This window comes from Dicentrarchus labrax, unplaced genomic scaffold (genome assembly GCF_905237075.1).
Source record: "Dicentrarchus labrax unplaced genomic scaffold, dlabrax2021, whole genome shotgun sequence".
NCBI lineage: Eukaryota > Metazoa > Chordata > Actinopteri > Moronidae > Dicentrarchus > Dicentrarchus labrax.
In genome coordinates this window covers 6,435,501-6,462,985 of record NW_026136711.1, presented here as the reverse complement: position 1 = coordinate 6,462,985, position 27,485 = coordinate 6,435,501, and the positions used below count along the sequence as shown (strand labels likewise).

The 27,485-nt window shown below is 38.8% G+C and overlaps 4 protein-coding genes across 5 annotated transcripts in view; 1 reads left to right on the top strand and 3 right to left on the bottom strand.

Annotated features, from left to right (window-relative positions):
• LOC127371863 (fibronectin type III domain-containing protein 11-like) overlaps positions 1–27,485 on the top strand; it is a 145,904-nt gene that overhangs the window by 105,742 nt on the left and 12,677 nt on the right. The window lies entirely within an intron of this gene.
• arfrp1 (ADP-ribosylation factor related protein 1) lies at positions 103–8,943 on the bottom strand. Of its 2 annotated transcripts, XM_051415056.1 has the most exons (7): positions 8,560–8,940; positions 5,600–5,687; positions 5,132–5,214; positions 3,932–4,013; positions 2,819–2,889; positions 2,542–2,642; positions 103–2,317 (listed from the first exon to the last, which is right to left on the bottom strand). In XM_051415056.1, exons 1-7 carry the CDS (start codon positions 8,650–8,652, stop codon positions 2,230–2,232), a joined length of 606 nt encoding a protein of 201 aa, XP_051271016.1. In that variant the 5' UTR covers positions 8,653–8,940; the 3' UTR covers positions 103–2,229. The 2 variants fall into 2 exon arrangements, with proteins under 2 accessions (XP_051271016.1, XP_051271018.1); XM_051415058.1 differs by lacking the exons at positions 103–2,317; positions 2,542–2,642; positions 2,819–2,889 and adding an exon at positions 2,903–3,467 and having other exon boundaries at positions 8,560–8,943.
• Positions 9,084–19,265, bottom strand: LOC127371838 (chitinase-3-like protein 1). The gene is made up of 12 exons (XM_051415003.1): positions 19,167–19,265; positions 18,736–18,806; positions 18,619–18,645; positions 18,327–18,531; positions 18,191–18,244; positions 16,525–16,690; positions 15,527–15,651; positions 14,290–14,392; positions 13,841–14,023; positions 11,789–11,905; positions 11,580–11,712; positions 9,084–10,957 (listed from the first exon to the last, which is right to left on the bottom strand). Exons 2-12 carry the CDS (start codon positions 18,800–18,802, stop codon positions 10,587–10,589), a joined length of 1,551 nt encoding a protein of 516 aa, XP_051270963.1. The 5' UTR covers positions 18,803–18,806; positions 19,167–19,265; the 3' UTR covers positions 9,084–10,586.
• LOC127371840 (acidic mammalian chitinase-like) lies at positions 23,541–27,196 on the bottom strand. The gene is made up of 11 exons (XM_051415005.1): positions 27,107–27,196; positions 26,990–27,016; positions 26,678–26,882; positions 26,320–26,376; positions 25,702–25,867; positions 25,468–25,592; positions 25,260–25,383; positions 24,988–25,170; positions 24,724–24,840; positions 24,467–24,599; positions 23,541–23,857 (listed from the first exon to the last, which is right to left on the bottom strand). The coding sequence occupies exons 1-11, from the start codon at positions 27,129–27,131 to the stop codon at positions 23,607–23,609; spliced, it is 1,413 nt and encodes a 470-aa protein (XP_051270965.1). The 5' UTR covers positions 27,132–27,196; the 3' UTR covers positions 23,541–23,606.

Sequence of the window (27,485 nt, the reverse complement as noted above, 5' to 3'; positions counted from 1 at the left end):
TGAGTTCTGAAACTCTAGATGCCAATCCTGCACACTAAAAACAAAAACAGCATCTAACATAATGAGCCTTCACAGACAGAGAGACTGAGATTGAAACAGATGTTTTCTTTAAAATCAGAACTTTATTATCATCATCATCATCATCATCTACCACATATGTGACTGACAGGGGGTGTCACCTTATTTTAACCACCTCATATGCCCCAACTACTGGTGATTCAGCAGGGGGCAGTAAGTTTTCTCAGTGTGTTCAGGACACACTGTCCAGTTCCCCAAGCAGCTGTAGGATCTCCATCTGACCCAGTTATGAATATCAACATTTCCAGTTTCAGTTTTGACCAAACTATGGCTGTTTTACAGAGGTCAAAGGATAAACTGGTAACAAAAAGAAACCTCTAAAACAACAATTAGTGGCTGTTGAATAGTATGTGTACTACTCACAAAAGTCTGTAAAGTGTGGTGCTGTTTGGGATACTGCACCAGAGTCTGCATGGAGCCCCATTGAGTTGCCCTCTGCTGTGAGCCAAATAATGCATACACAATGCAATGCAATACACATTATTAGGATCTGAACTGTCCACAGTACACAGCTGCCACAAGAAAACTCCTCAAAGTCAAAGTTGTGAGTCTAACCTTTCAAAAAAATTTTTAAAAAAGTTATTTGTTCTCATTTATCCATCATGAATTTGTCCTATGGTAGTCATGTGAAGTCAAAAACATGATGAATACAGAGTAATACAAGTCACGTTTTTTAAGGGCAAGAACACGTCAACAGCAAGTAGAGTAAGCAAAGTAAGGAATCCTGGCAACTGTGTGAAGTTCAAACCTTAAAGTTAAACTAAAATTAAAATACATTTTTGCTTAGAAAGACTTAGTGTGTTGATGTGTTTACCAAAATAGTAATTACCACATTTCTTATTCTTCTTTTATCTGTCTGCAGTCACAGAACCACTGGTATTGCCCAGGAGGTGTGACTGTTTGGTTTCTGATGATGCCGTTGCTGTAATTTGATGGGTTTACACCACATTCAGAGTTTTATCACTTCAGTTCAGTGCAGGCATTTGTCAAGTACAATCTTTGATTGAACAATCCCTACTCAAAGTGTGTTGTGATTCAAATTACAGATACCGCACTGTTATGGCACAAGTGCTGAGGATACAGCAAACAAATGCCACTGTGATTTCAGGGTTTCCACTCTTTTTAAGAAATTGTTTTCCAGGGCCTTTCCAGAACATTTCCCAGGGTTTTTTTCTGAACAACACAGGACAGAACTTGCTCATAAAGGGATTTAAGGGATACTCAGCGTTAGCTCGCGTTCATGGTGTGCTTGGCTGTTCCCATCACAGATGATTTTTATGCTCTCCGAACCGTCTACAGTTTTCCTCTAACGGTAACATTAATTTGACCACAGCACAGGCTAAAGTAAAATCTAAATTTTCATGGACAACATAGATTTCCAGGATAATGTGGTTAGCTTTATACATTTCCAGGTGTTTCCATGCCTGGACTTCCAGGTTTGCCAGGGTGAGTGGGAACCCTGAAATTTTCAATTCTGGTCATTCATTACCACAGCTGGAGGAGAGACAGCTAATCCCAGCTACACACAGCACTGGGTGTGCCGGAGTTTGACAGTGACTCAGCAGGTGGTGAAATAACATCAACTTAAGTAAGTTCTTGTGGGAATCGGAATTCGGTCGAATTTTTCTTGAAATCAATCAAACAAGGCAGTACAAACATTACTGCTTTTGTCCACAGGGGCCACCAGAATCAAAAATAAAATGAACGTTCCTTGTAGGGGCTTTAATATTAGCTTACACAAAAATTTAGGAAAGTTCAAATTTCACTTTAACTTTAAAAATGTGGGCTAAGAATTGTGTAGTTAAGCGGTTTCTGTGCTCTTGCGATCGCAGAGCAGGGTGTCAGTCAGCGAAGCTCCATGCAGACACACAGTTCAGAGACTGGGGCTGCTGCTTACACATAAAGTAGAAGAAATCACAACACCGCTTTCAAAAGTGGAACAGACAGAAGTCCATTCAAAGCAAATTATGCTTAGTGATAAAAAGTATTGTCGCACTGTGTCTGTAATGAACTTCTGAAAGCAGAAATTCAAAGTGTTCAAAGTCACAGCAAACACGAGGAGAGAGGAGAGTTATCAGCTCCAGGGTTGATGTGGAATGTCCCGAGGAGAAACTTGCGGTTCAAAGAGGTATCAAGGGTGCTGATGACTTCTTACGTGATGTCCTTCTGTCTGGGAGGCCTGTGGATGTTTCGGACCACGCACTTCACCATCCACTCAATGCCCTCGTTCACTCCATCCCTGTGTCAAAGCATTTTAAAATGGCAGAATAAACCTCCTGAATGATGAACACTGAAAGAATCCTAACTGGGAGAAGCTGACTGCAGTGACGGCAACAACTAAATAACATAAAATTTGGTACTAAACATTTCTGGGTTCACGTGGCTGGCAAATAAACTAGAACTGTGGTACTGGATAATATGTGACAGGCTGCTGTTGTTGTACACACTCAGTAGCAGTCTTACCCTGTGAGGGCGGTGCAGGGCTGGACTAAACAATCTCTCTTGCCAATCTTCGGGGCAGAGTCACTGAAGGCTGTTTTAATATCTGGCACTGACAAACAGTTCTGAAAAGAGAGCAGACACAAGACAGCAAAGACCATACAGTCAAAGACCACAAGACCACAGCAGTTACTATCTCCAATATACTTTGTCTTATTAGGGGGGGCTCAGGCCTATGGAGGGTTTTAGGGCTGAAACTAAATACTTAAGTCTTAGTTGAGTTGAAAAGATCATACAGTACCGGTACATCCTGCTTGTTGGCCAGCACGAGGAGAGGGACACCTTCTAACGCCTCGCTGCTGATCATATTCTCTGGAGGAGACGAGAGTTCAATCATTGATTCAACAACTATCACCACAGAATATTCACTCAAATATCTTCTGAGAAAGACTGTTTGTTATGTTACTGACACTTTTCTCAAAACAGACAACCAAGCCTTTCATGTTATCATGTGAGAAAGTTGACTTGAATACACTGAAAAAGTAATCAGCATTAAAACATTGATGCTACTGTTTTTGTTTCAATGTCAAAGCATGCATAAACCGTTATATCATTGTTTTAGTGGAATAAAGTCACAGGCCATTTCAGAAACAATTTAAAGGATAGGTCCAGTGTGTAACATTTAGGAGGATCTATCGTCAGAAATGGAATATAATATTGATAGGTAATCCATCCTATTAGTGTATAATCACCTTAATATAGGAATCCTGTTTTGGTTACCTTAGAATGAGCCGTTTTTATCTACAGATGCCACGGGTCACCCTCCACAGAGTCTGCCATGTTCAACCATTCTACTGTAGCCCAGAATGGAAAACCAAACACTGGCTGTAAAGAGGGCCATGTGATTTTTGCGAATTTTGCAGCCACTGTAGTTTCTCCTACATTCTTAGCTTATTAAATACAAACACAAGTGGTGTTCAGTTAGTTGAAATCTGCAACTTCACTGCTAGATGCCACTAAATCCTACACACTGGACCTTTAAAAACAACAAAACAGTACTACAAATTCTTGGGTGTAACCCCTTATTTAAAATGGGTGCTGAAGACTCTTCTTATTGAGACAAGTTTTACATATCATAGGAACAGTGTTATTGTGATAGATTTGTCCTCCACTTTGGAATAAGTGTGTGACCTGGAAATGTCATCGCAAGACAGGAAACGTCTCAATTTTTTGCATGAGGTGGGGTTCTTATTCTGTGAGCCCACCAAACCAGTTAAAGTCAATGTTAAAATGGCAAAGTATTAATTATTGAATCTTGAAGAGCCTTGAACAACAGTGAACCTATCCTTTAAGGGCTGTTTTAAACACAGGTACATCCACATTACAGAGTGGAGGGTTGCAGTGTGGCACTCACCAAAGGCCTCCTTTGATTCCGACAGACGCTCTTCATCAGTTGAATCGATCACATAGATGACTCCGTGGGACTCGGCGTAGTACTAAATATAAACATGAAGAATACAGACAGGACTTCAGAGCAGGCTCCCGGGCTGAAACAACCAACAGCATCACAGCTGACTGACTGCACTTGATCAATACGACAATGATACCTTCAGACAGCTTTTGGTACAACAGCTGAAGAAAAGCATAAAGTGTTAGGGCCATACCATAATATAAGACAATAGATTAAAGCATCATAATATTTTAAGTTGACAATATAGACATGATATTATAAGAATTAAGTCATAATATTGTAAGAACAGACACCTGAGTCCATTTGGATCCATCTCCCTCAGTCCTGGTTGCTAGTAGTAGGGCACTGAATGCTCAGAGTGAGATATGCTTCCATTTTATTACATGTGCGTGTTATGAGCATGACGTTCATCACATCGGGGCCCCCCTTACTTTTGTTCAAACCATGAACACATAAAAGATGGATGTTGTGTCTCCACTTCCTCCCACTGTACAAAAACGAAGCCATAATATTCCAGATCAACTGCTGCCATGTTTCAGCATTCTGAGCCAGGGTCTACGCAGTAGCGATCAGTGTTGGTGCCGCGGTAACAAAGTACCATACAGCTGGCCAACTCTATTTGACATGTACTTGCAGCTGCCTTTATGACCTATACTGCAGTCAGCCACCAGAGGGCAATGGAGATGTTTTGGCTTCACTTTTGGAGAGCTATCATGTCCTCCATCTTTATATATGTCAATTGTTCAAAAGAATATTTTTCTTTTCTTCTGGTGCCCTAAGCCAATCTCCACAAATCTGAGACGGCCTAACAGAGGTCTGAGTCAATGAAGTGGACTGAACGGACAGAGCACTTCAGTAGTGCTTTCACACCACTAACATCTCGCTTTTAATGTGCATTGAACATTCCTCTGATGCCATGAATTTTCCCCCCCCCCCCCCCCCCGCCCCCCCCCCCCACTAAAAAATTATTTTCTGGTTTTGGGGGGTTTTGTGGGAAAAACAGGATATTTAAAAAAACATTTATATGTGTAAAGTAATTTTGTCTCAGAAATAGGATCATCTTCCGCTCTGCTGAACACACAGAGTGTGTCAGTGTGAGGCTGGTGAAGAATTCCACTCAGGATATTTACATTTTTAACTTACTTTGTCCCACAGAGACTGGAGCTCCTCCTGACCCCCCAGATCCCAGAACATTAGACGAGCCTTGCCCACATCGATTGTACCGACTGTGAAGGAAAGTGAGAAATCAATCAGAAATGTTATAAAGAGACCAGAGGAACAAGACCCTACTATTCTAAGAGCACAGAGTGTGGGAGTGAAATGGAATGAGAATGAGCTGGCTTCAGAAAGCAGCTTTGCAATTTTATGATGTTCCCTTGTAATTATTGTAGTTAGCCACTGGAAATAACCCAATTAACTGACTTTTTAATCTTCCTAGAATTAAATAGAAAATAGCACCATGCTTACAGAATCCCAAAATATTGAATCATAACCCCTGCACTGTGATTTGTATTGCCAGATTCTTGCCAATACACAGCCCTCGTCCAGACTAACAAGCCCATTACTGTTCATGACAAGCACAAGTGAAGACATACTGGAGCATCCACTCACTGTTCAGGCCAACTGTGGTTGTGATCTTTGATAAATTCATTCCCTTATAGTTCTTACTGAACTTTGTTTTGGTTTGTTCCAGAAAGGTCTGAAAAGAGAGACAACAGAGAAATTAACAGACAAGTCAAGCTAGACACATTCGTGCTCATTGAGTCACATGACAGGGTATATATACACATACAGGTGACACTTCATGACTGCGCGTTTGTTAGTTTGCAATGCAATGGTATTTAACCTGTAAGAAAATCAGTAAGAACTCTCCTGGGTTAAGTTTCAGGTATTAACCCGAGTATTTCTGACATTCTGTCCATTCCATTCTACGTAAAAAAATGTTTTTACTTGCCCAGGCCACAAAGCTACTGGCCCGAAGTTCATTTTTACTTGCCCCAGTACTAATTGTATTGTATTTATTAGCAGTTTTCCAAAAAACAGCCCTTAAAAAATGACTTCATTTTATCACCCATATCCTCTAGCACCACACAGCTAAACTCCAGGATAAAGTCCAGGATAATTGAAATGCACGCTTTACGTATTTACCACTCAACTCTCAATGGACATGAAAAAAAAGAAGAGAGATGGCTCACTCCTTCACTATTTCCATCATCAGCTCCAGAAAAATCTAATCTAATTAATATTTTTTTACCACTTGGCCCAATGAGGGAAGGGAGTTGCTAGATAGCCCAAGTAAGCAATTTTCCTGCTCCAGGCAAATGGGAATCCTTATTGTTGAGCCCTGCCTCCACTACATTTCAGAGGCTAATTTTAGACTTCTAACTTCACAAAAATGTTTTAACGGCTGTATATTAGTCATTACCTTGCAGATTAAGATTTATTTAAATAATGAAATAAGTTTATAAAATATAATGCATTGCTGTAGCTTAAATATTCCAAATGGATAAGTTAGTACTAGTTCATTTCTGTGGATAAAGCATTAAGGACATACTACAAATGTTTTATGTACATTTTACTGCTATATAAGCATATTCTACTTCTTAAAGTTGACGTTTTGAACATTATTATAGCTGGTTATTATTATTACTAATTGGGCTGTATGTGCTGTATTGGTATTGAATGTGTGCCAAACTGGACAGTGTCCCTTAACCATGCTAAAGCATAGTAGGAGAACATTTCCCTTTGCCAAAAAAGATTTAATTTAAGTTACGTTTGGTTTGCACTCTGACACTGTGGTCAAGTGAGCAGTTGTTTGCAAATAACCCAGTTAAACCCAGTGGATTTCTTGTGCGTCTACTAATGCAGTTACTGGTGCTGGGAGTGGCCAAAAAGGACGTATGACGACTCTCACTCAAGACTTGTTATACAAGGAAAATATTAAATGAATAGTAGGCCACATGTTATCTGATGAAATAAGAGAAAGGTCTTAATGTGTACAAATGGTGTCTGCAGGCTTCCTAAAATGTACAGTGAGTACACAGTTGGATTAGTTTTCATTATGTAAATATAAATTTCACCTCCACTGTAAATATATTTTGTAATGCAAGGGAAATTCCCTCATTTTTTTACTCTGATAAAACAGTTTCCTTAATTGGTTTGTTGAGAATCCCAATGGACTTCTGCCCATCAGATATGATCCAGTTTCCCCAAAATCACTGATAAAGATGTGCAACAACAAGTGACAACAAATATGTCCACAAATAGGATAAAAATGGTCAACTGTGGGACCCAGATGGTCAATATGTGTACGTCTATGTTCACACTTCATCACAGGTTAGTTAAGGATGTTACTGAGTAAATGACGTATGTTGATTGGGTCTGTAGATTGAAGAGAATCCAAAAAGAGTCTGCATGATGGTTGAAAATAAAGTTTTTACTGTGAAAAAATATGGCCCTACCATAAAACACCCACTTTTAAAAGCTATTTTAACCTTAGTAATCCACATAAACTGAGTTGACCTTCCTTCTAATAGTGAATCTTGTAAACAGCATAAAGTAACGTAGGAAGTGGAGATAAAATCTACATGATTTTTTGCGTCTGTGAGCTCGTAGTAAATTAATAAACAGAAACAGTGGTTCCACTTCACCAAAATGATGGAATTAGTTACAATAACGTCACATTGGACAGACGCCCAAAACAGAAAAATAAAGTGTCTTAAGGACAGAAACAGTGTCAGATGTCAGAAATATGAGATTCAATAAGGTAGTTGTATGTCAGGTCCATCCACTTTGATGAAGACAGACTGAAAGGACACTCATCAACCCCTATTTCCCCCCTATTTCTAATAGCTAAAAAGCAATACAATTGACAAAGACCTCAGAATGAACTTTTACTGCCAGTCACATAAGACGGGCTGCTTTTACCCAAGAAGGGTCGGGGTCTCGATGGGGTCTCATCTATTGCTTAGTTCATGCTTACATAATCACGTGAGTGTTACATTTTGTTTCATAGGAAGACAAAATGATTGGATTTTGATATAAAAATATAAAGAAATGGTGTTTTTGTATTTTATTTGGTATACTTTGTTATATAGGGGTACAATATGACTGAGGATGTAATCTTAAAGGGTCTTCAGTTCACCTGGAGTATTAACGTTAAGTTATATGAACTGGAATTTCTTCTTTTACACTTTAGGACGTTTATGTTGACACACACTTTAAACAAGTGATGTGTTCTAAAATATCCTTTCATTAGGTTTGTGAAATGTGACCATTGATCGCAGGGAACTTTGCAGAAGTATACACGTCCATTTGGCCGCTCCAGGCACCGGTTACTTACCGTTTCCGCGAATAGACGAGCAACAAAACCCAAACGGCGGCTAGCTTGACCCGGCCGGGTCTCTACTGATCGGTACTCTACCGTATTAAGAGAAAACGAGACGGACAGATAACAGCCAAACAACGTTGACGGCAGAACAACACCGAAAATAAAACGACACTGTCCAAAGAGTTAGCGTTAACTCAGATGTATTCATTTCAAATGAGGAACGTTTAATGGCTTCATTTACCGTTTTCCCGGCGTTGTCCAGTCCCAGGATCAAAACGCAGTATTCGTCCTTCTGGAACATGTACTTATATAATCCGGATAATAAAGTATACATCTTGGAAGAAACTGTAAACAACAAAAGGGCTTGCTAACCCGCTTGCCAATATTAGCTTGATGACTTAGCTTAGCCTACATATGAGGCCAAACGCAGCAGCACGCGCGTCTGTGGCGTCATTATAATCCAGAGCACTGACGTTAAACCGGAGAGAATATTAACCGTAACGTTACATTCTTTAAAGGAAGCGGGAAAAGTCGTCGTTTGTTGATATCTTCCTACTCTAGCAACAGCACACAGCGGTGACGCTACGTGTAATCTAACAGGAAGTATACCTGTAGGATTTGTGGGAAATGGAGTGCACAGTGTCTATTAAAGAGCTTTCTGGCTGACTTCATTTCCCAGAAAGCATTAAGGCGTTTCTGTGCGGTTCATGGAACGTAATCAAGTTAAAGGAAAAATCCACCCTAAAATAAAATCAGAGCCATTCTTTTTTATTTTGAATCATTTTTTTTAATTTACGTTTTATAACATAATGATACATTTTTGTTAATTTTGTTTTTTGGAGGTGGCATTAAGGAACTATATCGAAATGTCATTCTAGTACAACCTTATTCTTTTAAAATAAAAAATAAAATATCCTTGAATCCTTGAATATTTTACCCAAATAAGTAAGAGTTGAATTTACAAGTGTATCAGAAAACAATCACCCAAAAATATCCAATTAAAGTCCCATGACTGTTATTATAGCAGAAGAGTTGTTTTCATTATTTACAACAGAGTGACTGTAAAGCTGTTGCTGACATAACATTTAATGTGGTTACTGTTTGCCTACCTCTAGACTTTATTTACAAAATGCAAATATTATCTCTCCAACAACAGTAACAATAATCATCATAAATATCAGCTGACAGCTGCTCTATGTTGGTTTTCTTACTGATCAGGCTGGTACACTTACCATAAAGGTTAAGTAATATCGTTCAGCCAACTGGATACCATTACCAGTAAAAACCATCAAAATAAGTTTACAGTAAACAGTATAAACCATACATAATGACCAGAACCACACAGGCAATATACTGTAAGATCAAAACAATGAGCTAAAAGAGGCTAAAGCTGTGCTGGTTTGTGTTGTACTAGGCCACATAGCCATAGCTCTCACATTACACATTGGCATTTGATTCAGTGTTAAATTAACACTGACAGCAGGTTTACACTTTAATAAGTTAAAATAAACACAAGCATACCAGGTAAAAAAGTTTTTGGTTTGTTTGTCTTTTTAAATTGAAATTGACCTTTCCAAAGTCCCGCCCCCTTTTGTTCTGTGACCTGTCCAATTTTGTCAAATGACCTTTCAACTTTGCTTTCCTGTGATTAGATATGCCATGTGCTAGGCTAATTTATGTTGAAAAGACAAAGAAATGTAACAGATGGCATAAAGATAAAGGCAGTGTTATATCAGTGTTATTCACTTCACTAAACCACACGGTTCAGTTGCACATCGCAACTCCATCACTTTACCCTCCATTTAGAAACTATGGTGGCCACAAAGCAAAAAACATTAATTATGTTAACGCCCATATCTAAAGCTAGTATTTGATTTGTCTTTTCTGTGCCACTGTAGAAATATGGCGGTTCTGTGTCATCTGTATATACAGTATAATAGACTCATTCTGAGGTAACAAAAACACAATGATTCCATATTCAGGTGAATCAAAACATAGTTATGCATATTATATTCCATTTCTGCCAATAGAGCTTCATAAATGTTATACACTGGACACTGTGTCATTCGGACAATGCATGACAGTAACTGTATGGGTCTAAACTCTTATTGTTATTGAGTTATATGAAAATACTTATTTGACAATGTTTTTTGCCTCATTGGGTGTGATTGGAAGATTTAAAAGGTTAACATCCTTACATAATTTTTTTTCTTTAACAGTAAGCCAGGAGCTTTACTTACTGTAAACTTAGGTCTGTACAAAGCTAGATCACCTGTTACTCCACACACTGAACAAATGGAAAAGAGTGGCTAATACAAAGCTGACTATAGGTAAATTCTTCGATGGTGTAGTGGTCACTGCGCTGCTATGCTCTGTCCCAACGGTGTGGCACTTTGTGACGTATGTCTTCCTCTGCACACATCTGTAGAGTGTCTTCGGATTGTCTGATCTGACATACAGTCCGTCACCTCTTCGTGTGCAGAAGCTGCTGACAGGATACACTATGGTGATGTTGTGGAAGCAGCCATTGTCTGGCTTCGCTGTGGTGAGTTGCTCCTGTGTGGGTTGTGTGCTTTCAGAAGGAGAGACAGAGGTTGTGGGGAGAGGTACAGCAGGAGTTGTTTCCTGCAATGCCCAGTCTGGGACAAAATATTGAAAAGCACTGTAAGTGAATCTTACAATTATGTTTTACAGAGACAAATGTATTTTAAAGGAAGATCCCACCAATTTTACACATGAAATTCAGTTTAGAGAAAAGAAGCAAGGTTTTTCTTTACTTTCTTTTGAAATGTATATTTCAACTAACTTATTGATGTGTCTTCCCTTTTTGATTTTCATAGTTTCCATTATGTCCTAAACACATACCGCCAGTATGCCTTACAAATCAATTTAAAAAGGCCCAATAAGTAGAACAGTAATAGGAGCTCTGATTAAGGAGTAATTATTTTGAGTGCACTGAACAGTAGTAGTGACACACTTGACAAAACCAACCTAAACATTAACAGTTTAATTGTATGAAAATATATTGTAATAATATTCTTAAATATTCTTACAAGTGCATGAAAAAGATTGTGTTAAATAATATCCAGTTTATGACAAATCCATAGGAAACGTTGGGTGACACACTGCATAAAAGTGCAGTACATGGACCTTTTAAATTGGATTTTAAATTGAGGCCACTGTGTCTTAAAACGTCGGTGTGTTTGCAAACTCAGTTAACATCCCTGCAGTAAAGAAAGGTTTATGTTAGTGTGGCCTCACCTTCACTGAGTTTCCGTTTTAGATGTGATATCAGTGGATATTTGCCCTGCTCACAGAACTGTCCAGAGAAGTCATCCATATCCAGTGTCCACACAGCAACTCCTCCCAGCTTCCTGCTCTTCAGATACTCCACCTGTAAGACAAAGCTCACATGTGGAAAGACTTGTTGAATTATCTGTTCTTTTCCATACCAAAGCCATATACTGTACCTTGGCATCATAGCTCCTCTGGTTATCAAAGCCGACCCACTGATTGCTTTTGACGGCGTAGGGAACTTTCTGGTCATTAATCCACTCAACTGAGGTGCCTTTCAAGAAGGAGCAGGTCTGGTAAAGAAACATTGCAGTTTCTGTCAGCATACACTGTGACACCAGATGAGTTAATTTAATTTAAAAAAAACCTTGAAACTGATTACATCAAAATCTTTGAGTAATACAAACAAAATGTTTTTAAGGTGAAAGAAGACTCTTTATTGAGCCGCTTTTACTTGTTAGTGTCACTAGTTTAGTTTTGTAAGTTACAGAAACAATCCTGATTAATAACTTTTTACAAGGTTTTTTGTTTTCACAGTACACATAAAAATTGCAAAATTAGGTCATTGTCACTTAAAATTACTTAAGCTACTTGAATGAACATAAAACACACCAGAGACATAACCCCCACACTCAGTCTTCCTCTGCCGAAGCCTCAATACAACCTCCCAGAACCAACCTTAGAGATGACATCTTCTTCCACCATCTCAGAATAGTCACTAATGCTCATTTGCCATGCCTCATGCATTTGTTTTTAATTTTCTTGTCCGTTTTTTGGGAAAAAGTTAATGCAAGCAGTGGCATATATGTTAGCTTTGCAGACAGCAGAAATATATGAATGTATCCACCTAAATGACACCACCTACAGGTTTCAACTCCTACTTTGGGCAATGAGGAGGAAGCCTGACTAGAGCGAAGCCAGACCAAGCAGGCAGCACTCATTACCTCTCTTCTTCTGAATTAAACAATAATTTAAAAAATGATTTAACATTTTATATGACTACACATGAGAAGAAGTAAAACTAGCTACAGAAATCATTACACTTGAATGTCATCACATAAGAATTAAGAATGTAGCAGTCCATATACCAAGCTTCATAGATTGCTGCACGGATGGTGTATTTTTGTAGGTCAACCCAGAAGTAAGCATCATCCTGGTTCCTTCTTACGTCATAGAATAAAAGGTGAAGGTCTCTTAAGTTTTTTTCAACCAGAGACCTTATTTTAAGCATCTAACCAATAACCCATTCAAAAAACCTATTGACTTTGTGGTGGGGAAACCATAGGTGCTAAAATGCAAGCTCATTTTTGGGGTTTTGGGACTCCTGTAACACTAAGGGAGTAGAATTTAGTGACACTTAGCGGTGAAGTTGCAGACCTGGGAATGAGAATGGGCTGTGAAGCGTGAAGGACAAACTAGAGTCGCTGTGAAACTCACAAAAAGTCCAGTGTGTAACATTTTGGCGGATCTATTGTCAGAAATGGAATATAATATTAATAATAATATGTTTTCTTTAGTGTATAATAACCTAATCGTAGTTTAAGTTACCTCAGAATTAACTGTTTTTATCTATACATGGAGCGGGTTCTCTTCTATGGAGTCCGGCATGTTGAACCACCATGTTTCTACAGTAGTCCATAACATTCAAACCAAAAGCTGGCTCTAGATACGGTCTTTTGCGTTTATAGTGAGTTTGGTGGCAACCATAGTTTCTCCTACACACTTCAAATTTTATTTTTTATTCATTTGACCTTTATTTAACCAGGAAAAGTCCCATTGAGTTACAGTTACTCTTCTCCCAGGGAGTCCTGGCCAAGACTGGCGGCAAAAAGTTTCAAAAAAATATACATAAAAGACAGGACAAAAGTTACATATTACACCACAAATCTCTGTACATACACTATACGTACTAGAACACAAACAAGACATTACACTTAACTTAAGCTAATACAGACATACAGCTTAAAGGGCACCTAGTTAAATGGAGGGGGAGGGTGACAGCATTGGAGTCAGCAATAATACCACTAGATTCCACTAAATCCTACAGACTGGTTTGTATGACTCAGACAAGTCCATTAGCAGAACATTAGCTGAGAATATTCAGTACTATGGCAAACCTGTTTACTGGATATACCAGTGACTATCAGGCATTCTATAATGAAACTGCTTAGTGGCAGTGGTAAAGTAGACTTCTGCTTAATGCAGCTACGTAAATATGTTCTTGTTACCTCATAGTAAGACCAGACACCAATCTGCTGTGTGTAGGGCCCAGGACTGGCAGGCCTACTGACGGGAGCTCCCAGGCCTGTTGCTGTGGTGGAGAGTGTAAAGGAACGGACATGAGTGGGACAACCTAGCAACAACTTCCCTGCTGGGGCTCCTCGCTCCATCAAGTGCTGCATAACATAATCCTGACAGGACAAAAAAGGGAAGAGAAGAATTTCTATCAAACCAATTTGCTTCCTTGGGTTGTAGTTGTTATACCATGGTTGTGTGATATCTAGAAATGCCTAGATCTGGAACTGTCTTATGATCAAGTCATAAAATTAACTTTAGCAGCACACAATCACTGATCTGGAATCAGTTATGTTTAGACTATTTGATCCAAACATTACAAAAATACCCACTGGACCTTTAAATATTTGACTGGTACTGTGCGTTAAAAATGGGTAATTACTATGTTAGCATTGTTTTCGCTGTAGATTGGACTGTGGTGGGCGGTCACTCGATCTTGATCACCATGAAGGTCAAACGTCCTAACACTGATGAAGTCCAGGTACCTAAACACACACAGAATCACACCATAGACCACAGAAAGAGGCGATATTAATGCCCTTAGATGCATAAGTGGGTCTAAAATGACCCGGTGAGGTCGTTTTCTTGCAATATCAAATTCTTTATAATGAAGGAAGTTATTGTTATATGCCATTTACATTTTACTTTTTTACATTTTTCCAAATTGTAGTATTCCTACAAACAAAAACATGATTATTGATATAATGCCATTTAAATCTTTATAAAAAAACTATATCATAACTTACCCCTTAGGAAGATTATTTTACACAGCAAGATCTATACATGTAAGATTGTCTTCTACCAGAAATGTGTGTACTTGTCATTCATGACTACTGTGTGAAAGAGTGTGTGTTATTATTATCTACTCAACAAGCTTAGCCTACTTTAAAGTGGGCTCAAAAACTGTACCCTTGTGTGTGTGTGTGTGTGTGTGTGTGTGTGTGTGTGGTCATTCATATTCTGTAAATGGGTGTTTCTTATCATCTATCATGAGAATTGTCTCTTTTATTGATTTCAAAACTAGCTACCTAACCAACTAGCTATCATTACTGTATGTACTGTGTCGTGTGTGTGTGTGTGTGTTTGTATGTATTTATTTATATTGCTAATTATTGATCAATAGGTTTGCTTGTCATTCAAAACCTTCTCTTCCTTTTATGTTTTCTCATCCAAGGTGTCATGGCTGCTAGGTATACAGTTGAAATGGTCCTACAGATGCTGGATGAAGAGGCAGTTATGGGATTTTACTAGAACCTGAAATACACACACACACACACACACACACACACACACACACACACTCAAAATGGATACTGACATTGTTCTTATTGCTGTTGTGTAATTTTGTAATGTTGACAGTTTTCAAAATGTTTTCAAAATGTGAAAGTGAAAAATAAAAATATTTCATGCGTGTAATCATTCTTGTGTGGACCAAAATATAATACAAAGTATAATACCAATGATTATTCTGAACTAAAATGACAAAAATGGTATAAAAACACATTGATTCTAATACGGGTCATTTTTGACCCACTTATGGAAGAGTGTAGGGTCCAGTCACTCATGCATCTACAGGTTAAAAGTACACAGACTGGAGCTGATACAAGCAAAAGTCTTACTTTGACATCTCAGAGAGTTCATATCCTGCATCAACCACGTCTACCTGTGCTGCCACGGCTGCAGACAGCATCAGTCGTGTGTTACTTCGTCCTTGACTCTCAGCTCTATAGGCCTCTGAAAGCTCCTAGAGATCAATAGAAATCCATTTACACTTTAGTCAGTAATCTGAAATGTGCCTCAGAACAACAAATCATATTATATTTTATATTACTGCAAACCACTTTTGATTTTCTCCCTCCTTCCAGGCAGCTACAGGTATCCAGTTCAGTCCAGTACTAGTCTTGCAGGACTGGACATGAAAATAATAAGATAACGCATCACACTGGACATCATATCTAATGTACCGGAACTGTTAAATGTGTGTGTGATGTGTAGGCTTGTTTTACTATATTTGTGGGGTCCAAAGACCAGGAGCCCACTATACTTGTGATATAGTAAAGTGTAACTAAATCTAACTAAGTATAGATTTAGTTACAGTGTCCCACAGTTACAGTGCATTGTCTTGGATGTTGACACTGAACCGTCAAGGTTTTCATTCACAAGAAGCAACACGGTGTCCATTTACCTAAAGTATAATTAATCAAAAGTCCATAAACAAAAGGAGTTAGGGCAGCAAACCTCAGCTTGAGCATCTCATATGTAAAACTTTTGGACTGATGATTACATTCAAGCACAGAAATAAGACACTGTTTTGTGATAAGTGAATAGGGGTATGAAAGCAGGTTAAAATGAAAAGAATAGAAAAATCCTAGGGACAGAAAGCAGAACAGGAATTTAAACAAATAGGTCTAATAGCAGGTCTATAATAAGCAGGTCTCTTGAAAATGAGTTGTCCTCTGTGTGCATGTTTTTATTAAGGTGTAGTAAATACTTTAAATCTGACATTCATAAAAGGACAATTCAATGCACCATGACTTTCTGCACTCTGGTGCCCCACCACATTCAGCTGGATCCCTTTTTTTTTATGTTTTTCACCCCTGGTCTCCAGTCAGTGTACCTTGCACAGCAGAGTGAACCTCTGCTTGTCCTCTGCAGGGCTTCCACCAGCTCCAGGGTGCTCCCAGTCTAGATCCAGACCATCAAATCCATGAGACCTCAGGAATTTGATAGAAGACTGGATGAATGTCTGACGGTTGGCTGGAGTGGACACCATAAGGGAGAACCTGCAGTAGATGATGACAAAGTTGCTGGTTCTCTAAAATGGTTTGACTCCATAAAGACTTCTGAAAGCCGACTCAACCATTTGGAACATTTTAACATTTTAAAACTTGTTTATTATTTTGTTAATTATTAAAATAGTCTGATTATTAAAATAATGAGTTTTTATTTTTTGTTGCCACATTTTGGACAGCAGAAACAATTAATTGACTCTGGTTGTTCTTGTGCAATGACAAAAAACACTGACATAGTATAAACAAATGTATTTCTTAAAGAAAGCAACATTCCCGTGCCAAGTTCTTGTTAATGTTTACAAAGGAGTGATAGAAAGCATCCTGACTGGAAACATCAGAAACTGGCATCATGGGATGTACACGGCTCAGGACAGGAGGACTCTGCAGCAGGTGATTAAAACCTCCCAGTAGATCATTGTTACTCAGCTTCCCAGCATCAGTGATATTGGTGAGGTGAGATACCTGCAGAGCCCAAATGATCCTTAAAGACAGCACCCACCCAGCCACAGTCTGTTCACCCTGCTGCACTCTGGGAAGAGATACAGAAGCTTCTGCTGCTGTACCACCAGACTACAGAGACGGGATTATTTAAAAAATAGCATAAAGGGAACTATATCCAAATTTAATTCTACAACCTTGCTTTGTAAATTACAATAAAATAACCTTGAAGCCTTGATATGGCAAACTTTTTTTTCAGCAGTTACGGAGCAACATTAGCCTTCAATTGTAGTTGGGTTGGTGTCCACCTGATGACTGCAAGTAGATCTTTTTGGATAAAACAAACTGTTTCTGTTTCTTTAGCTGCAAAATGTTCCACTATGTTCACCAGCTAGTCTCTAACTGTGTCCGTCTGCTGATTTTAGAGCAATTTCACTGAAACCCCTGCCTGCTGCAGCTGAAAACTACAGTATGAGAGCAGAGAGGGAAGCAGAACAGTAAAGTTGTGGCCCGGACAGCTAAACAATGAGCTGAAACTCTATAAAGCTCTGGAAAGAGCTGATAATTCTCTGTAAGTGGCACATAGTTTTGTAAGTTGCAGCAACATTCCTTATTAATAACCTTTTACTAGGCATTTTTTTGTTAGTTTTACTTTAAAAAATGTATGTAATCAGTTTCAAATTTTTAGTTAAATTAACTTATCTGGTTTAACATTGTATAGGCACTTTGCCAAAAAGGATACAAAAACTCAACTGTTACTACTACTACTGCTAGTACTACTACTAGTATTCCACCACTACTTCATGCTAGTAATGTGTGTTTGCAAAAGACTCCATGGAATGATATGCCTTATTAGATTTACATTTTTTTTTTTAAATTTACATTTCAAAAGTTACCTACACTGACTTAACAAATACTCAGTCAGTACTCATTCTTCACAGCCAAACAACCAACTTGACAAAACAGTCAAATAAAATTCTTCCATGCCATTATTGCTTTCTGTCAGCAGGTGGAGGAGTTTCATAAGGAGTTAACAATAGGTAATCCACTCACTGAGGCCCATCGCTGTCCTCTAGGACCGACAGTAAAGTCTTCAGCTTGGTGTTTCTGTGTGTGAACAGACACAAAAAGAACATGAAAATCCCAGTGTACACTCCAGTATACAACATTTCAGCTGATCAATCCTTACCTGTTCTTGAGCTCAGTGAAGTTTTTGTACAGGATTTTCTCATTCCACTCATACTCAGTGATCTCATTGGCATGGTTGATGACAGCGAAGGCATAAACCAGGTGGGTGCAAAGGAAGGGGTCCATGTTCTCTGGCAGGAATTTCCCCACACCAGTTCTGTACCGCGACCAGTTGCTAAAATAACATACCAGTTTGGCTGTGGTTGCTGGATCAAGGAAAAAAAACATTAGCTTTGCATGTAGTTGAATTAAAACATGATCTGCTATTCCTGTTCTTAAAATGTATTGCTTACCAGTCTGAATGAGGAACTGCAGAGCCACTGCAAGAGACACCATTCACATGTTATTACAGTTGAATTAACTGACAGCGAAATGAGAGAAATACAGGAGTACCACATGGAATTTCTTACCAATTAAAATTGCTATTGCTGCATTCATCTTAGCTGTTTGTGCTCTCTTCCCAGTTGTGTGGAACATCACACTGTGGGGCAGAGACAAAAAAGTAGAAAATGTATGCACAGAGTAACGTCACTCCAGTCTTACAGATCATATTACTATGAGTTGCATGCAGTGGTGGAGGTATTCAGCTTGCTTATCCTTAAAGTATCCTTTAATACAGTGGTATTAGAAACTAAAAGTACTATTTTACGAGCCAGTGGCCACTGTGTTTGGTGTGATAGTGCTCTTTTCTGTTTTAATTAAAATACAAAGTTTTGTGTTTTGGAACACTTTACAATAAAGGTACTAATCATATACTTGGGCCATTCTTAATTAATGCTTGACTCATGGTAATTCAATGTATGAATGAATGCAGAATGTATAATTAATTCCTGTTGCTCACCTCTAACGAATGATCCAGCCACTGAGACTTTTTGTGATTAGTTCACATTTAATAGATCAGGACGCCTATATATTCATTGTACAGTTTAGAGTGACCCATCTTCAGACTTTCACCTGAAGCATGTTTAACATGAGACCCATATTTGAAACTCAACTCCAAACCGTCCCTGCATCTTTTTATATCAGTGTAACTATGATATGTTGTTGCTGACAGTGCTTGACAGGCACAGGCTGGGGGGACAAAGGACATGTCATTCTGTGTTATGCTTTTACCTCAAGGCTAAAATGCTGAGGGCAGTGGAGTTGTTGTTCTGATCGGATACTTTGTCAATTTCAGCTTCCAAATACGAAATTGTTGTTTGAATTTTGACAGAAATTTCTGTGACATAAAACTTCTCTGTCCCTGCATCATTTATGTCAAAATGGCAAAGTACAATTTAAATCTTCTGCAATGATGTCATCTGAAGTGTTTGAGTGACACCTGAGCAGGTTCAATCTGGGATTCAGCTTTCACTTGAAATGAATGGCTTCCACAGCCTCTGTTGTGTGCTGCGCTCTGGTAAATCCCCTCATATGGGCTGTAACACTGCTCACATTGCTGGGGTTTAATAATTATGCAAGATGTTCTCTGCTACGTTGGTAGAATATTTTTGTTTAAATCTTTGCATTCAGCTTACCACTTAAGCTCATTAGTGTTTGCAGGTTTTAACACCTCAGTACATCAGGTAACATTTTTGCTGACCATTTGGAATCCATTCTTTAAACTTTTATATTTTTTAATGCATTTTTGCTTTTTTTCTGGCTGCAATTGTTTCCATTACTGTACGTATGGTGTGAAACTCCAGTAGCTGACACTTGAAACTTTCTTGACTTATGTCACTCATCTCAATCAACATGAGGTCCACAATGATATTTGTCAAAATGCATCATTATCATTGTGAGTCAATGGAGTTTAAGTGCAAACTGATTTGAAAAGCATTATCAATTCAATTTAAATTTTTTAGTTTATGTTACACAAGTTTATCATGTGAAAATGAATGGAAACCAATGAATGCAGTGAGCAATCTCCATAAGGCCCCATATTAAAATGTCCAACTTTACAGCAGAAATAAACCTGGTAAAAAAAATACACTTTTGGTCTCTGTAGCTTATTTTCCCTGTTCATGACAACTGTACAGGGGGTGCCTTTTTATAGAACTCATTCATTTAAATTATATTAAGGCTTAAAGTTATGCATAATTAATTTAAGTGACAGATGGATGCAGTCACAGGTGGCTGTTTTCAGTAACCAGGCTTCATTCAGCCTGCCTCACCTCCACCCACGCATTGCAGCCCTTTTCACAAATATTTTAACCTCTAACTCAATGAATTAAGACCAAACCAGAGTTGGTGATTGTTGGATAGACTGTGGAAAGACTAACAAAACCTGGATGTGGATGTCTTGATTTATAAGAAACCAGAAAATTATGAAACCTGAATCCACATATAAGTCTCCTGTACTTTTGGACCTTCACCAGATGGCTATAAGCTCTTTCAGTGTGTTGCATCAGAGGGCTGGGTTTCAGTTCATTCACTGTTAATTTATTGTACCTTTTATCAGTTCTGTTTATATTTTACTAATGTTTGCAACCACTATTTACAGTATGTTCTGATAACCTCAGATGACTAGTTTCCATTGACCTTTGTCACATTGATTAATCAGAAAAGTGCTTCCACAGCAGTAATGTAGTAATGTAAAGTAGGGCATTTCTACAGTAGCCCAGAATGGACAAACCAAACACTGGCTGTAGGTAGGGGTTTTTGAGTTTTTTGTGCGTCCACTGAAGTTTCTCCAAAGTTTCCGATCAAAACTCTATGAGCCCTTGCATCAAGTATAAACCCATGGGGCCAAGGGTCTCTCACTGCCTTCACAAATTGGTCTGGACATCAATGGTCTTACATGTTTCTTTCTGAATCTCAAGGCAAACCTAACAGAATATTCTCCAGAAGAGCTATCTTTTGAGTATCAAATACTGAATGGTTGAATGGTGGCTCTACAAAGTTCAAAGGGCAGAAACTGCAAAAAATGCATCAAAACTTCCATAGAAACATCTCAGACTGCTATAAAACTGCCATTAATAGCCCAGGATTTTATTTGCTCAAATCATTGAACTCAACCTGCCTTTATTTAGAACAGGCCTGGGACCATGGGACAGGCTTTCAATTCCTTTTGCACAATACTCTTGCGGAAAAATATTATCAAATTGTTAATCTAAACCAGTATGAATATTTCTGTAAAATGAACTTAATGATTGAATTGTGGAGAATCTAACTGATCTAATGATGTGTAGCATGTCCTTACTGACAAAAGTTTAAACCTTTATATTTGTTTAGGTGAGCTTAGAATTTACTGCTTTTTTTTGTCAAAACATGTAGCCACACCAGGCTACAAAAGGAGACCTGCCTCTAATTGGGAACCTGCTTTTAGTTGAACTTTTACGGTAGTTCTGCAGTGTAATCCATTTCTCCCAGTTGCTCTATATGTTCACTATTTTCCAAATAGTCCTCAATTCGCCAAACACACAAAAGAAGTGTCTGGAACATACAAGTTTAAATGAACATTTTGATCCTTATTTAGAGTCCAGATAGATATTGAACTCCATTTTAACTGCTGTGAAGTCGAGTTGACTAAAGCTGTTCCTCTGTGAAGGAGCAAGATAAGCCTCTTTCTGCGCCCTCATTCTGTTTGATACTAAAAGCATTTTTGGTAGCCAAATATTACTTTAAATGTCCTCTCTCTCTACAAGGTTGCAGTTGAAGTCCTTCACAGATCCATGTGATGAAGAAAAATAACTTCCACACTGAAAAAATAGCCTGTAGGCATCATGTGGTCAGTAATACAGTGACCCTTGGTACACTAGTAACTAATTTAGACAATAAAATGTAACACTTATCAATAACACTGACATTTTTATTATCTATGGGCTCTGGAAATTTCACTGGCTAAAGTCTGCGGAATCACTTTCATACTGTAAATGAGTATACAATGTTCCCTGCGTGCGCAACTCTCCTTACCAAATTCTCTGTATTCTGGACTCAACTCAAAAGAAGTGCAAGAAAGTTAATACATGAGCCCTGCCCCCTCTCACCTTTCTTATCTGCAGTTTTCTGATGACAGTGTAATGCTCTATTTGTTATGTTATATATCAAGTTATTTCCTCTTTGTCTGAAGTGATTTCTTCCCCACAGGGTTGAGTATAGTGATGCATCATTTTGGCAGTTTGTATTATTATGTTTTGGAGGGTAGCATCACAGGGGGAAGCAGACATATACATGTTTTCAGACTTGAGATGATCCATAAAAACAGTTTTTCTTTGGAATGCAGAATCAGTATCGGGATTATAGTGTTGTCAGGAGCAGTGGTGTTGTCTGGACCATCAGGGTCCTTGAGTGGGCTGTAAGGGGTCCCCAGGAAAAAGAGAAATATAATGTTTTAACTTTAATAAAAAAAAATTTGGGACAGCAAGGGAAGAAATAGGGTTGGTTGTTTTGATTGATTGTAATTTAGTGATCCCAGTTATTGATTGACTGTGAAGACTTTGACTATTATCTTCAAACCTAGAATGAAAACACTACTCAGAGGGGATTCCTTATGACAAAACTCTGTCAAACTGGGGGTCCTTGACATGAAAAAGCTTCGGAACCCCTGGAGTCTTGAGTCATAACTGCCAGTGGTCTGAGTCTTATCTCCTAATAACAAAACAATCATTCAGTGACAACAGTTGACAGATGAGCATTTTATGTAAGAGCCTGGATTCATTCCAAAAAATATTTCTCAGTGATGTCATGATATGCACACTGTGTATTCATTGTTTCTTGACATTGTTTTCTTGAACCTCTGTACGGTAGGTTTTTAAAGCTGGGACGAAATGATGTCACATTGTTAGCGTATTTACTTATTCTGGGTTCATTTTATCTGTATGAGGTTCCTGCACAACTATTTGTCTTATGATAAACACTGCATTTTGGAAGCTTATTTTGATTGTTAAATATTTGAACATATGAGATTAAACTCAGCAAAGTAAGGTATTTTAAAAGTATTGTTTTTGTTTTGGTACAAAAACTCATCATACTTACACCAGTGCTGAAAAAATAATGCCCAGCTCTACACTTAAAGTTTGTAGAAGTGTATAGGTTTATGGAACAAAGTATGGAAAAAGAAGTAAATTGAAGTATATTGAAATGACAAGCCAGTACTCAACAATTTCTACCAAAGTACTTAAATGTTGTTATCTACAATCTATGTTACATTTTAAACATGAGAATACATTGTATCGATACAACAGTAATGATAGATTCATTTAGATAAATGAACGTATACACAGTGGATACAAGAGAACTTTAACAGTCTGTTTAATAGATGACATTTGCATCATAACACACATTGTCTCAACTCATGGCTCTAGGGCCAAACGCAGCACTTGCAGCTGTCATCAAAGACAGATCCACTACCGCATTGCCTCACGTGGGTGATGCCGCCAGCGCACATGTAGAAGCTGGCCCTGTCATCTTGGTGGGGGTACAGGCCGTCAGGTTTGCCGTTGCAGAAGCCAGATCCTGGGGCGTGGGTGGTGGCGGTGGTGGTGGTGGTTGGAGGCGAGGTGGTGCTAGCACCAGGTTTGGGTGTGGTGGTAGGGGGCAGTGGAGGGAGCTCTGAATGGTAGAAGGAGAAGGAGGGGTGTGAAGCAGATAAATAAATGTCCATTAATGCTTGTCTATAACTTGACTATGATTTATCCAGAAAACACTGTACATCACTTTATTACTAAGAGGGTGAGGCTGATTATAACATTCTCAACACACTATGAGCAAAATACCATTTTGAACATGCATGTTGGTAATTTTTTATAGGGTAAATGGCTATAGTAGCTCGTAGTATGAAGAAATATACCTGATGCAGATTTTAATCAGACCTAAAAGAAACTTTAATTTTGTCGTGATTCTAGCAGTTCCTGTTTTCAGCTGGTTCATGGGAATCCAACACAATCTGAACCAGTGGCAGGCATTAAGAATAATAGAAAAGGTGAGTCTTCTCACCGTTGGCCTTGATGGTTGAAAACTCCTTGTAGTACATTTAAATGATTAGAATATAAAATTAAACTCACAGAAATGTTTTATATGATAGCCAGTTAGCACTGACGGAGTAAAAGAGAACTAGGGGTGATAATTATCACTCACCAGACCACCAGCATTACTATCTGTCTTTACCATAGCCCACTAACTTTAAAGGAAAACATCTGCATATAAATGCCATGGACTTACCAATATTAAGCAGTTTGCGGAGATGAGACAGCAAAGGGTGACTGCCCTCTCCACAGAATCGTCCAGCAAAGTCATCCAAATCGAGGGCCCACACAAAGGCACCACCGAACTTTTGCTCCTGCATGTAGCGCACCTATTGGGGCAAAAATAGATAGAAATGGTTGTAAATCCCACGGGATTATTAAAGTATGTCTGATTCTGAAATACTTTGGACATGCTGTGACTGTGATCAAATACAGAGCAGATGTGCCACTTACCTTCGTCTCATAGCTCTCCCGGTTGTCGAATCCCACCCACTCATTATTCTTGAAGGCATAGGGAACTTTCTGGTCCTCAATCCAATGAATGGTGGTGCCTTTCAAAAAGCCGCAGATCTAGACCATAGACAATATCATAAGGTTTGTACATAGCTTTACTATTTCAAATTGTTTTCACACATGCCTTTAAATGCCAATAAAATTCATATATACATCTGTACATCATATAATAGTGGGTTTACATCACCCTTATTTAAACTGCACCTCATAGTAGGACCAGAAGCCAGCTTCACGTGTGTATGGTCCGGCTGATGCAGCACCGCTAGCTGGGGCTCCAACACCAGTGTTTGATGATGTCAGACGGAAGGTACGACCATAAGAAGCGAATCCCACGTGCAGCTTCTCCACTGGGGTGCCGTTGTCTCTCCAGTACTTCATGGCGTAGTCCTACAAAAGTTGATGGAAGACGTGAATCAAAACTTTTTAAAAAGGAACCCCTCAAGTTCAGTTTCCTTCAGTCCCCAATGTCTACTCACAGTGTTAAAGTAGATGAGGTCACCAAAGTCCTCAGATCCACGGAACAGTGGGCTGTTGTGTCCAGTGAACTGCTCCCAAGTTCCATGAAAGTCATAGGTCATCACATTGATGAAGTCCAGTTCCCTGGAGAAACACAAACAGTTAAAAAACCTCTGCAGAACTCCCAGTTTTCCCCCTTTTTAAGAGGTAGAAATGCCGTCCACTCACTTGGCAATCTCAGCAATCTCATATCCACTATCGATGGTTCCCTTTCCAGCAGCCACTGCAGCAGTCAGCATGAGTTGATTATTGCCAGTGGACTTGGCCTCAGCTGCATAGGCAGCAACAAGCTCCTGCAAATACACACCAATGTGCAAGTAAGAAAGTAAACATTGTGTAAATCACAGAACATTAGCTGTGAATTGCAGCTAGAAACTAGAGACTAGAGACATCTGTACCCACCCTGCAGAGCAGAGTGAACCTCTGTTTGTCCTCTGGAGGGCTTCCACGAGCACCAGGGTACTCCCAGTCCAGATCCAGACCATCAAATCCATGAGTTCTCAGGAATTTGATAGAAGACTGGATGAATGTCTGACGGTTGGCTGGAGTGGACACCATGATGGAGAACCTGCAGGGAAAATTGAGCTCTGTTATCAACGTTATAATCGAAAAAAAACCCTCTTACCAAAGTAGGCTTTTATTCGCCCTTTGATTTGGGGAAACCAGTGACCATAGTTTTAAAGTCATTCACGATTAATATTGGTGATGGTTGATGGTTTTTATTGGATATTTTGTCATTTATTCGTGACATCTCTTTGGCTATGTGTTGTTGATTTGTTCTAAACAGCAAAGAAAGTGAAAGTACTGTAAAGATAACATCAGTTAAAATTGCCTGCTGGCCAGTTGGCTAGCTACCAAAAAACAAAAACTACCATATTTAGCCTGCATTTTGTCACAGTTAGGACTTTTAGGATGTCTCAAGAATGTAGTGAATGTAACTTTGATAACATAACTACAAGCCCTCTGTATTTCTGTATAGGTATGTAATACATTGTGTTTATGGTTGAAAATGTTACTCACTGTCTTGAGCCAAAATTCCATCCACCAACAGCAAGCAGAGTCTTCAGATGGGGATTCCTGGAAAAAGCAAAGAGAGTAGACTATATAACATTTTAACACACTTTGTTCAAGCTTGTAATTGCTTGCTACATACATTGTAGCAGGTTACTAGAACAATGTATGGGTTAGCTCAAGTAATGCATTAAAATTTCACCGAAGACAACAACTTATTTTAGCAAGATCTCTAGTTCATAAAGCATTACCTTGCTGAAGGATCCTTATGCAAGGAACTCAACTTCTACTGGCTCCAGAGCTTCTGGAGCTTAGCCTGACCTTTGACCTCTACTGTTATAAGGGTATCTCAACTCTGGCCACTTACTTGGTCTTCAGGGCATTGAAAGACTTGTAGAGGACGTCATCATTCCACTCGTAGGTCACCAGCTCATTGTTACTGTTGAGGATGGAGAAGGCATAGATCAGGGTGGTGCACAGGAAGGGGTCCACATCTTGTGGCAGGTACTTCCCCTCACCAGGTCTGTACTGGGACCAGTTAGTGAAGTAACACGCCATCTGGGTGGCAGATCCTGTGTTGGAGTAAAGAAACATTAAAGAATTGTTGGTTCCTGTTATTTTCCAAAAGGCAAAAATCCAAATCAAATGCTAGTAGATCGCAGAATGCACTATGACTTACCCAGCTGGCATATCACCAGACATAAGCCTAAGGAATATAGAAAGAAAAGGTTTAGAGAAATAAAAGCACACATTCTAAAATATAAAAAAATATAAAAGAGTAATAAAAGATAAATACCTGCTAGAATTGTGAGCCTGGTCATCTTAAATCCACTTCTCACAACTATAAGACAAAAAGTGAACAAGGGCTCATGAATGAAACAAAAACATAAAACTACCATTCTCAAGATTACTTAGAAGAGTTGTTATCCTGTGTAAACTCACCTTGGGAATGAATGTAAGACCTAAACGACAGCATCTTGGCCTTTTATACAGTTTAGTGTGCACAGAAAAAGTAGGAGGGGTAGCAGTCTTTGATAAACTGGGGCAATAAATGTAATGATTATTAGAACATGTTTCGATAAGACCCTGCAAAGTCCTACATGTAGACAATCATATAGTCGGTGCAGTACTCTGTTCACAGCATGCACACAGCACATGGATCAGTTGTAATTTAC

Coding starts and splice junctions, on each gene's coding strand:
- arfrp1 (XM_051415056.1), bottom strand. CDS start 8,652: ATGTATACTTTATTATCCGGATTATATAAGTACATGTTCCAGAAGGAC. Junction 2,890..3,931: donor GGAATCAAAGGAGGCCTTTG/GTGAGTGCCACA, acceptor CGTCTCCTCCAG/AGAATATGATCAGCAGCGAG. Junction 2,643..2,818: donor CCAACAAGCAGGATGTACCG/GTACTGTATGAT, acceptor CTCTCTTTTCAG/AACTGTTTGTCAGTGCCAGA.
- LOC127371838 (XM_051415003.1), bottom strand. CDS start 18,802: ATGTTCCACACAACTGGGAAGAGAGCACAAACAGCTAAGATGAATGCA. Junction 16,691..18,190: donor GAGGACAGCGATGGGCCTCA/GTGAGTGGATTA, acceptor CATCTACTGCAG/GTTCTCCCTTATGGTGTCCA. Junction 11,906..13,840: donor GTGTCTGGTCTTACTATGAG/GTAACAAGAACA, acceptor TTTCTTTACCAG/ACCTGCTCCTTCTTGAAAGG.
- LOC127371840 (XM_051415005.1), bottom strand. CDS start 27,131: ATGACCAGGCTCACAATTCTAGCAG. Junction 26,377..26,677: donor TTCAATGCCCTGAAGACCAA/GTAAGTGGCCAG, acceptor TGCTTTTTCCAG/GAATCCCCATCTGAAGACTC. Junction 24,841..24,987: donor GCTTCTGGTCCTACTATGAG/GTGCAGTTTAAA, acceptor TCTATGGTCTAG/ATCTGCGGCTTTTTGAAAGG.